Source organism: Cibotium barometz, chromosome 53 (assembly GCF_041138505.1).
Source record: "Cibotium barometz isolate CiBa-2024 chromosome 53, ASM4113850v1, whole genome shotgun sequence".
In the NCBI taxonomy this organism is placed as follows: Eukaryota; Viridiplantae; Streptophyta; class Polypodiopsida; order Cyatheales; family Cibotiaceae; genus Cibotium; species Cibotium barometz.
In genome coordinates, this window is record NC_141098.1 from 3,815,549 (window position 1) to 3,827,212 (window position 11,664).

At 43.2% G+C, this 11,664-nt stretch overlaps 1 protein-coding gene across 1 annotated transcript; it reads right to left on the reverse strand.

Annotated features, from left to right (window-relative positions):
- Positions 1–2,494: 2,494 nt before the first annotated feature.
- Positions 2,495–5,326, reverse strand: LOC147608196 (tubulin beta-1/beta-2 chain). Its single transcript, XM_086788921.1, has 3 exons — positions 4,923–5,326; positions 4,112–4,381; positions 2,495–3,416 (listed from the first exon to the last, which is right to left on the reverse strand). Exons 1-3 carry the CDS (start codon positions 5,314–5,316, stop codon positions 2,746–2,748), a joined length of 1,335 nt encoding a protein of 444 aa, XP_086645047.1. The 5' UTR covers positions 5,317–5,326; the 3' UTR covers positions 2,495–2,745.
- Between the last annotated feature and the right edge of the window lie 6,338 nt (positions 5,327–11,664).

Consider the following 11,664-nt stretch of genomic DNA (forward strand, 5'->3'; position numbering starts at 1 on the left):
CAGCGTGAGAAAGATAGCCAGAGAGAGAAAAGGGTATGTGTGTGTGTGTGTGTGAGAGAGAGAGAGAGAGAGAGGAAGATATGAGAGAGAAAAAGAGAGTTAACTAAATGTCGTTCGTGGGTCACAAGAAATAAAAAATCTAGAGTGTTGCGTAGCGACATAAATTGCATCATTAAACGATCTAAGAAATGGTATTATATCATTAAATTTGCCACCTCGAAAACGTCGTTTTAGCGATACTATTTGTGTCGCTAAAAATATCGTTAATACGATAACATTATTAAGGACACAAATAAAGGTGCGTATACTGGAGTGTCATATTTGACTCCAATTTTCTTATAAAAATGAATGTACCAAATTAGGAGAATGAGAATGCATGCTACGCCATACAAGAATGAACCATACATATGTGCTAATCTACAAAGAACTAGTGTATGTGCATACTTAATAGAGATGCACATACACAAAACAAGAACATGCACGCATACAAAAAAAACACAAGAGAATTGTATTAACTAACTTGAAATCTTTATACAGAGGGTTACACAGCTGAAGATCATTAATAATAATAAAATTACACCACATAGTTAGTTTGATTTCTAACCTAAGAGTTATTGCTAATCTACACTAAGGTTTAAACTAAGCTTGGTTCTAACACACCCCCTTGAGATTAATCATACTGTATTCCAAAAATTTTGCATGTGTCCTCATGCTTGGCTCTAGGAATGAGTTTAGTGAGGAAATCTGCCACATAATTTCAGTGGGAGGGAATTCCAAATACATGTGCCCATCTTTAATTAGACCTCTAATGAAATGATATTTGAGATCTATGTGTTTAGATGTCTCATGGTGTTTTGCATTTTATGCCAATTGATGTATCCTATATCTTCCAAGGTGTTTTGGATTTTATGCCAACTGATGTAATGCAAGATTGATTATCTGAGTAAACCTTGAAAGGAATAGGTTTTGCTATTCCTTTCAATCTTCCAAGATTCAAATTCCTTCTTGAGAAGGGACAGAAGCTGCCTATATCCGAGAGGAAGATGGGCGGCGCACAGCATGATCGTTAGCAAGAATATGGCGTCCTTGGAGCAGCTTAACGAGAACCAGACCAGATATGCGCTGATGGAAACCAGAAGCGGATCAATATGGGCTCTGATCATGGATTTCATCAACAAAGTGTACTCAGGGGCGCCATCGCAGGCCCCGGGAGGTGCTAATTGGGAGATCAGAAGTGATGGTAGTGCTCGTCACTTGACAGCCCACGTGAGGTTTGGCCTCGCTTTGCTGCAGTGATCCCCAATGTGCTTGGGAGGAGCGATGGCGGTGCTCACCCGGAAGATCACCACGTGAGATTTGGCCACGCTTTGCTGCAGCCCCCAGTGGCCGAGAGGGAAAGGGGAGGTGGTGTTGGCACTGCAAGACGGAACTGCATGGGAATGGCATTTCATTACTCATCTTCAACGCTAGACTAAAAGAAAAACTAATCTAGTTTTCTTTGCCTTTCCTTTTTTTTTTAAAAAAACTACTCTAAGTCCCGGTACACACTGAGGGTGCCCCCCAAGGGTGCGAACGAATGAATGAGTTTTACACCTAATATCCACGTGGAGTGCCACTTCTTTCTCCAACTTTCTCATCTCATGGGGGCAACCAACTAACTCCATCTGCCCAAGGATGCGCAAGTGGAGCTCAGCCAATCGGAGCCCTTCTCACTTTTGCCAACACTTCTTCCCTGGGCGTAGCACTCTGTTAAAGGGGGCGCCTAAGCATGGGTGCCTGTGTCCATAGTATGGGCACCCAAATTGGGTGCCCTAGCAGTGTGTACCAAGCTTCACTTGCTCTCACACAAATACATGAACATAGCGATAGGCAGATGGCACATCATGATCACTTCTTCTTTGTGTTGAAATTATAGTTCTTAATAAATGAAAGCGCAAGCTAGTCATGATATTCCATCACTTCAGGCTAGGGAATGGTTATGGAATAGTCCTCCCCTCCCCTCAAAAAAATTAAAATGGGAAGCAAGCTTGATTTTTGATGGGCATTTTGAACCCTTTTTTGGGTATTTTAAACGTAAAAAAACTTGCAAACATAAAGCTTTCTGTCATGGTCATTAAGAATCATTTGACAGAATGTAGATATAAATTGAACAAATCGGATTGAAAATCCAAATCTAAGTTTTCAAAGTTCTATTGTATGGTGAGAGAGTAAGAGTAAGAGGCTAGTTGCCAGCTCCAAAGAAACGTGATAATTTCAACAATATAAGTGATGGTGTTTTATGTGAGAAAAATCGGCCAAGGATATATTTTAACTGCCCATATTTGTCTTTTTGACAAATGTAGGGGTGAGAGTAAGCCACTTGTAAGGGGCATTTTTTAACGTGATCTCACCCCTACATATGGCAATACGACAAAATACTCGTGCAAAATGTATCCAATATGAGAAAAATCTACATAATATATGTTAATTTATTACATAGAAATGTACCAAATCAACGAGATAAAAGAAAGTTCAATAATGGCAAGGAATTTTAGATACAAAGAGTGGAATTTTAATGCTTAATCATGGCAAGGAGGGGGATAGAAGAAAAGGAAGGTGGTGCATGAGTGAGTGTTACATCTATAACGAGTATATATGAGTAAAGAGGATTACATTTACTGATGTGATGCTAACTACTGGCTAACATAGAATGAACTACATTTCTCGTGTATATACATATACACGAGATGGTAAGTCATGTGTCTATTAAGCAGCCTCGGTTTCCTCCTCTTCGAACTCGCCCTCTTCATCAGCAGAAGCGTCTTGGTACTGCTGGTACTCGGAGACGAGGTCGTTCATGTTGCTCTCGGCCTCGGTGAACTCCATCTCGTCCATGCCCTCGCCCGTGTACCAGTGCAAGAAAGCCTTGCGCCGAAACATGGCGGTGAACTGCTCACTGACGCGCTTGAACATCTCTTGAATGGAGGTGGAGTTGCCGATGAAGGTGGCCGACATCTTGAGGCCCTTGGGGGGGATGTCGCAGACGCTCGACTTGACGTTGTTGGGGATCCATTCCACGAAGTAGGATGAGTTCTTGTTCTGCACGTTCAGCATCTGCTCGTCCACCTCCTTCGTGCTCATCCGCCCCCGGAACATGGCGGACGCCGTCAAGTACCTGCCGTGGCGAGGATCCGCCGCGCACATCATGTTCTTGGCGTCCCACATCTGCTGCGTCAGCTCCGGCACCGTCAACGCCCTGTACTGCTGTGAGCCTCTCGACGTCAACGGCGCAAAGCCCACCATGAAGAAGTGCAGCCTTGGAAACGGCACCAAGTTCACGGCCAGCTTCCGCAGATCCGAGTTCAGCTGTCCCGGGAAGCGTAAACAGCACGTCACCCCGCTCATTGTCGCCGAGATCAGATGGTTCAAATCACCAACTGCATCACGTATCAACGGTTAGGATCGCTTCACTTCATGCCATGCAAGCTTTTTTTTCTTGCTCTATTTAATCATGGTCGATTATATGCAAGCTCTATCACGGTACATTTAATTACAATAATTACACCCAGTGGATTATCTTATCATAGAATTGACGCTATATGTGCATTAACTTATGATCTGGATTATCCTATAGGGTTTGATTACTTAAATGAATAGGTTATTACATACATTGACCTTACATGTATTAATCATACACAACTATCACATGCAAACTTACACTACTTACATGTATTAATCATACACAACTATCACATGCAAACTTACACTACTTACATGTATTAATAATACACAACTATCACATGCAAACTTACATTACTGATAGAAGAATTGAAGAACTCGTAATCTAGTTCACTGTTAAGTCCCATTGCTAGGACCGGAGTTCTATAGGACCGGAGTTCTATGCCATCGAGCTACGCGAGGAGGATAATGTATTGTGAGCTTATATATATATATATATATTTCCACAAACACAGAATTGAAGAGCCTAATCTATAACTTTTTTTTTAAGAACTATATTGAAGGCCAATCTATGCCCAATGCTTATCGTGTGATGCTTCATTAAAATTCCTTAAATAATCCCTTAATTATTCTATTTTTTAGAATAAGGGGCTTGGGTTGCAGGGATCGTTACAAGTGGGGGTGGTGAGTTTCAATGTTCGGAAGCAGATGTCGTAGAGTGCTTCATTGTCGAGCACCATGCACTCATCAGCGTTTTCGACCAGCTGGTGCACGGACAGAGTAGCGTTGTAGGGCTCCACGACAGTGTCTGAGACTTTTGGTGAGGGCACAACAGAGAAGGTAACCATCATTCTGTCCGGGTACTCCTCGCGTATCTTGGAAATTAGAAGGGTGCCCATGCCTGAGCCTGTGCCTCCACCCATCGAGTGACAAACTTGGAAACCTGCATACATTAGCTAAGAGGCCGGTTCATAATTCAAATTGATCATTTAGTTGTAACTAATTATGATGAGTAGCTTCTTGGACAATGGTACAAGCAAGATTAAGAGGAAGATTTAAGGTTGAGAGCATCAAGGTTGAAAGTTTGACCTTAACATTAAGTGTATGATTAAGGTCAAAAGCACGCTTAAGGTGAACCAGAAGTAACTTCACAGAAGGATTATTGAATAAATGATCGAATTTAGAGATTAAGAGGAAGATCAAGGTAAAAAGCATTATTATCAAGGTTAAGAGCATTAAGGTTACACGTTTGATCAAGAGTAAGGATAGGTTTGAATCGTGATTAAGGTTAACAGAAATAAGGTTAAATGATCTTGACAAGGTTAAGAGAAAGATTAGTATTTAAACGATTGACCTCGGAGGCTAATATCGAAAGTTAAGAGATTAAGGTTATATGAATGATCTGAAGATTAAAAGAAAGATTTACATTAAGGTTAGATGACCTTGACAAGATTAAGAGAGAGATTAGTAATTAAATGATTGACCTTGGAGGCAGTCACAGCTCTCGGCCTCTTTGCGGACGACGTCGAGGACCGAGTCGATGAGCTCGGCGCCTTCGGTGTAGTGTCCTTTGGCCCAGTTGTTGCCGGCGCCAGTCTGTCCGAACACGAAGTTATCCGGGCGGAAGATCTGACCATAGGGGCCGGACCGGACGCTATCCATGGTGCCGGGCTCGAGGTCCATGAGGACAGCACGGGGCACGTAGCGCCCCCCGCTGGCTTCATTAAAATAGACGTTGATGCGCTCGAGCTGCAGGTCCGAATCGCCATGGTAGGTACCAGTGGGGTCGATGCCGTGCTCATCACAGACAACCTCCCAGAACTTGGCCCCGATCTGGTTGCCGCATTGGCCGCCCTGGATGTGCAGAATCTCTCTCATCGTGTGTGTGTGTGTGGGGGGGGGGGGTGGTGGTGGTGGTGGTGGTGGTGGTGGTGGAGGAGGAGCTGAACTGTCGTCTCCCTGCCTACCTATCAGCTCCTGCGCGTTGCCCTACCTATTTATCGCCTTGTCCTGGGATTTGGAACGAGCCACTTTGTGGCGGTTCGGAGAGTAACCGTAACCGCCCCCTTGCGGTTTTGCTCGTGCCTCCTCTCACCTCCCTCCATGGCACAAAAACACCGATTCCAATCACGCACCTTCGCTTCATGGACTTTATCAACGTATCCGAGAAATATACTCGAACTTCAAATTTTAGTTGGTAAAATATGTAACCTCGAAATCTTAGACACATGCCATTACGGCTATACAATGAGCGAAAAATGTAAAATGTTAAGGGGAAAGTAACATGCTACTATATATTGTGCTTAGTGTGACACTAAAGGCAATGATGGGAGGGGGAAAAACTTAGGCACCACATGAGACATCACACTCATAGCTCAATTGTTCTCTTGCTTCACTTCAGTATCTATAACTCCTAAGGTGCTAGCTAGTGCATACAAATAACATAGGTGTTTCTCAACACAGAAACTTTGTTAACTCAAGGTGTTAACCTCGAGGTTAACATGGACCACCGACATGCATCAACAACGCACACCTACATCTATGACAAGCATAGTGGAAGTGTAAATTGGTCACAAGTGGAGATGAGCACTCTACAAAACAAGCCAAGAGCATGCACAAGTAGAGTAAAGTCACTAAAGGATGTACATCATTAGGAATTTTTTGGACCCAAAGAGGGCCTCTTGGATTAACTTTTGATTAGAAATGGACCAATAGGAAGAGGGCTAGGTGCACATTTTTTACTTCTTTGACCCTAGGGAGCCTAGGCTTTGGTTTGCTAATGGGCCTAATTACTCCTCTTATCCCCCTACATCTTGGGCCCAAACTTAGAGGTCCCCCACCTAGAATCGCGCAGATTAAAAACCCTAAAATTTTTAAATTTTCAAATTTTTTCCAAAAGTATTTTTTTCCTCTCAAACTTCCCCCCAACATACTCTAGGTTTGGAAGCTCATTTTGAACCTCTTTCTTCCTCTTCTAAGCTCTCCATTGCTGCAAAAGCTCCATACCTCTCAAGCTCTCCCTCCTTGTCAAGCTTCCTCAGTCTCAAGCTCCCTCTCCCTCTTTCTTCCTTTTCTAAGCTCTCCATTGCTGAAACTCCATCCCTCTCAAGCTCTCTCCCTCTCAATCTCCCTCTCTCTCTCTTTCTCAAGCTCCCTCCCTCTCCATTGCTCCGGAAACTCTATCCCTCTTTAGTCTACTCTAGGTTCAAGAAGCCTATTCTCAAACTCTAACCCTCTTTTAAGCTTTCCATTGCTGCACTGAAAAACCCTAAACTTTCTCTCCTCTCCACTCCTCTGTTGTGAAACAAGCTTTTCTTTTCCCTTCTTCTCTTTTCTTACCACCATGGCCTCTTCCAGTAATGTGAGAAGACCTAGGGAGAAGGTGGAAGAGCTTGTGCTACATAACACAAGAGATGAGAATAGAGTTTGGGCTGCAACAAGATTCAGGGTTGGGGCTTGGGTCTACATGCAGCCAAGCTCTAAGGGACCACATCGAGTGCGTCAACAACTGGAGAATATGCTACATCATTGGAAGGGGCAGCTACAAGCTTCAAGTATACTAAGAAGGAAGGACTGGTTGCCATAGTGCAACATGTGTATACCCTTGGAGACCTGTACATTCAAGGCCAATGACCAAGGTTTCCTTCAAATTGTCAGTGTAACATAAACACAGCTTTAACAACATGCTAATATTGGATTTTTTGTTTCAAATTTTCTTATGATTCTCCATTTTCTTATGTCTCTCTGTGCAGATATTTTTCCCTCTATAATTATGTTGAGGAACAACCACTCCAAAGCCTCACTGGAGTTTTCCATGCTATGCATGCATCCATTGGAGAGGCAATCAAAGCCCAAGTGATCTTGTACATAACAATATCTTTTTTTTTCTCACTCATATTTTGTAGATAAAAAACCAGGTTTATTTGGTAAGCTAGAAGAGATCCCCAACCCCCCTCCCGAATGGCCCAAACCTGATGCTTGGACCATCTTATGCTTAAAGTTTAAGATGGTAAGTGATATCAAGACATCACTCAAGTTTTGAAAGACATCTAGGTCAGTAGCGCTAAATTGGTTTTGTCCTTTACATGTTTTTGTGCACATGTTCAATTCCATGCCAATGCACCAAGCAAAAACAATGTATATTTGTAAGGAGGTACGGTCTGAACTCATTCAAGGATTACTAGGAGAGGGTTGGGAGGTTAATGTGAGGGGTCACATCAAGGTGATGTGTACAAGTGCAATGTAATAGATTCTACATTGTCTTTCAGGTTTTTGAAGGCACGCTCTATTTCGTACATGCGTCTGCACTACCAAAGATGGATGCAAAAGCACGGGACATGGATCCCACTTCAAGCCTCAGAGCAAGAAATTATGCCTATTGAGGTAGCTGTGATGATGCAAAATGGATGTATTGAGCAAGTGGCAGTAAGCAAGCATTGGAGCCTAGCAGACCTACGTCAACACTTTAGCATCATGGGCTTTGACAATGTGGAAGAGTCAAGTTTCAAGTTGATGAGAAGAAAGGTATATATGATTCCACTACATGTCTAGAATTAACCCTTACACTTTCTGGTTATTGTGCCACTTTCTATATTTTTATAGATTGGAAAGCGTAAGGAGGGGACAACCATGGTCTTAGAATCATGGCAAATGGGGGACCTTGAATTTTCAGCAGCAAGGTGCATAGCCCTATCAACGCATAGTAGGCATGTGGAAGCGCTTGAAGATGAACTGAGTATATGGGAAAATAGAATCTATTTTGATGCACGTGAGGGGCAAGAGTTTTAGGATCAAGGTGAAGGCAATGACAAGCTTTCAAGTCAACAAGGAGATGGAGATCAACATGAAGTAAATGTCACAAGAGGGGCAAAAAATGAAGACATTATAACAATTTTAGATTAGATGACATACTTGTAATTTTGTAGCAGGCTCTTTTTTAACCAATCTTTATTAAATTAAAATCTTAATATTTTTGTAAACTGTAATTTTTTTATCTAGCGGTCTAGTGTGAAAAGGCCAAACTTTAAATTTTAACTATAAATAGCCAAAGGTGCCTTCTTTCTCATTTTCACGCGATAGAAACCAAGCACGAGCTCACACTATCTCTTTGCATTCACATGGCTATCCACTTTGACAACTTATGTGAGTTCCTCTCCACCACCCTGTGGGCGGACAAGAACGAGCTCTTTGTCATGTTCTCTCGTGAAGTCGACTTTGAAAGGTCGCTCGCCCTTGCATCCCAACATTATGAGACGCAGGTTGCATACATGGAGCAATACTTGGCTCCCCACTCCATCTCCTTTTCCCATTGCCCCAATGATCGATGGGTGCCTGTTGAGCTGCTTAAGTACATTCAACAATATGCCCACCCCTACATCCAGCGCCTTGAATACTTCATCGACATCTGCATCCCCGCACAGCAGGAGCTTACTATACCTTCAATAAGCAGGAGGTGAAGAGTTTAGGGAAGGGCAATTTAGGAACTAGGTTCCTCTCGTGGCTCGCCACTTTTGCGTTCCTCATCAACGAGATGAGAAGACGGATGAGGAGGTAGAGATGCTTGCATTGTAGTTGGCAGGGTATTTGAGGGATGACAAGGAAGTGAAGGCAGTAGGGACGAGTGCTAGTGTAGAAGAGCAGCTTGCATCAGAGCACTTTCTAGAGGGTGCACAATCTGCAACTGAATAGCCCACTGTAGTAGAAGATGTGGGGCCATCTTCCCTACACGAGGAGATCAAGGTGCTGCCAGAGCTTGAGATCAATCTCTTGAGCACCATTGTGGTGGAAGGTGAAGAATACTTATTTCTTCATGACCTTGAAAAGGCAGCTGGCTTGAGAATGGATGAATGCTTGGACATTATATGCACGCGATGTGAGGTGGACCTTGATATGTCCAACCTCGGTCCTCACCTAGATAGTGCTATATTATCCCTTGGAGAATCTATCGCAGAGACAGTTGCTTTGGTCAAGGAAACTGTGGTTGAGACCGCGGAGCAAGCCCTAGTTCTAGAGGAGGAATTCACAACCTTACAAGACAAGCTAGAGGCTGAAAATGATTCTGAGTGGCTGGGGGAGCAGTGCCAGAACAGTGCGAATTTTGAGCCTGCACCGCTGCTGTAGAGCCCAAATTTGCACTATTTTGGCATAGCTTCCCCAGCCCTCCAAGAGCAATTCTGATGCATTGGATGATAAATAATGTATTTTTATACATGATTAAAGGTATTTTTATTTTGTAAATTACTGTTTTTATAATTAATGTACTCAACTTCATTATAAATGCATCGAAAATGATTCTGAGTGGCTGGGGGAGCAGTGCCAGAACTGTGTGAATTTTGAGCCTGCACCGTCGTTGCAGAGCCTGAATTCGCACCATTCTGGCATAGCTTCTCCAATCCTCTAAGAGCAATTCTGATGCATTGAATGACAAACAATGTAATTTTACACATGATTAAAGCTGTTTTTATCTTATAAACTATTGTTTTTCTCAATTAGTGTACTCAACTTCATTATCAGAAATGATCTTAAGTGGCTGGGGGAGCAGTGCCAGAATAGTGCAAATTTTGAGCCTGCACCACCGCTGCAAAGCCTAAATTTGCACTATTATGGCGGCATAGCTTTCCCAGTCCTCCAAGAGCAATTCTGATGCATTATTGGATGATAAACACTGTATTTTTACACATGATTAAAGGTATTTTTATCTTATAAACTACTGTTTCTCACAATTAGTGTGCTCAACTTCATTATAAATGCATCAAAAATGATCCTGAGTGGCTGGGGAAGCAGTGCCAGAACAGTGCGAATTTTGAGCCTACAATCGCCCACTGTGCAGAGCCTAAATTTGCACTGTTCTAGCATAGCTTCCCCAGTCCTCCAGGAGCAATTCTGATGTATTGGATGATAAAAACTATATTTTTACACATGATTAAATGTGTTTTTATCTTATAAACTACTGTTTCTCACAATTAGTGTGCTCAACTTCATTATAAATGCATCAGAAATGATCTTGAGTGGCTAGGGGAGAAGTGCCAAAATAGTGCAAATTTTGAGCCTACATCGCCGTTTGCAGAGGCCAAATTCGCACTGTTCTGCACAACTTCCTCAGTCCTCCAAGAGCATTTCTGATGCCTTGGGTGACAAACTGGCACATGATAGACACTCCATGTTAAACAAACATGATGACACCGTCGAGACATTGTAAGAGAAACTTAAAATTTTAATTATCAAAAGGTTACAAATGAAAGCCAGATAGGCTTGTTACAAAGGGGGATTTGAAACAAAAGAGTTGCTTCAAAAAAAAAGGTTAACATCTAAGATCTCTAGATCGTGTCTCGCTCGCCTCGAATGCGCCGAGCTAGTTGCATGTCCTTGGCAGATATGGTAATCCTCTTTGCATGTATTGCAAGAAGGTTGGTGTCTTCAAAAAGCCCAACAAGGTAAGCCTCGAAGGCTTCTTGCAATGCTTCAAGGGCAATCCCCTGCACACAGAACTCTATTCTATATCGTTGGAGAATCTCCTTCACTGTGCAAGCGAAAGGGGCTCTTCTTATCAGCAACTCAGTGTTCCTCTGATAACACTTGATTTCTTATAGAGCCCTATGCCCTTGGCGCATCCTTCTCCTTGGAGCTCTTTGTGTTGTGTTAGTGCGTTGGCGAGGTTGGGACTTCCTTGGCTTGAAGAGCTTGACCTTTCTACGCTTCCGCACACTTGTAGGAACCTCCTCTTGGTCTCTCTCATAGTCTGAATCCTCCTTCTCCTGTTTTGTTGTGGTACCTGTGTATCAAGTTCTTCCCGGGTAGGTAGGGAACCCTGTCCTGGTAGTAGGGTCTTGCCACCTATGGTGCTGCGCAATGTAGGAATGTTTTCACCAACCCAGTCGAATTGCTCATCATCAGCCTCTCTGTCTTGATCTCTGGGGTGGCTGCATTGTGGGGTCTTCTTCACACACTTGCTCCCACTAGAAGGGCCTGCATGTGTGTGCGTTGGTGTTGCTGTGGGAGGAGGGTTGGTGGACTGTGGTGATCCCATTGGGCATGTCCTAGAATCCAAGGGGTCACTCTCTTCCGTGGTGTCGCCACAATATGTGGTCGTTGGGTGCCTTGCACTGTGTTTTGTGAAGGCATGGTAACACGTGCGGTGTTCTTGGTGCGTGCCATATCTATGTACGACTATGCTAACGTGGTGTGCTGGTGTCCTTACGTGGGTGTCTACGTAGATCTTGAGCTCAA

What these genes read in the sequence shown, in the direction of transcription:
- LOC147608196 (XM_086788921.1), bottom strand. Translation starts at nt 5,316, where the DNA reads ATGAGAGAGATTCTGCACATCCAGGGCGGCCAATGCGGCAACCAGATC. An exon ending in GAGCTGTGACTGCCTCCAAG is followed by an intron (nt 4,382 to 4,922) that starts GTCAATCATTTA and finishes TAATGTATGCAG; the next exon opens with GTTTCCAAGTTTGTCACTCG. An exon ending in GAAACTCACCACCCCCACTT is followed by an intron (nt 3,417 to 4,111) that starts GTAACGATCCCT and finishes TACGTGATGCAG; the next exon opens with TTGGTGATTTGAACCATCTG.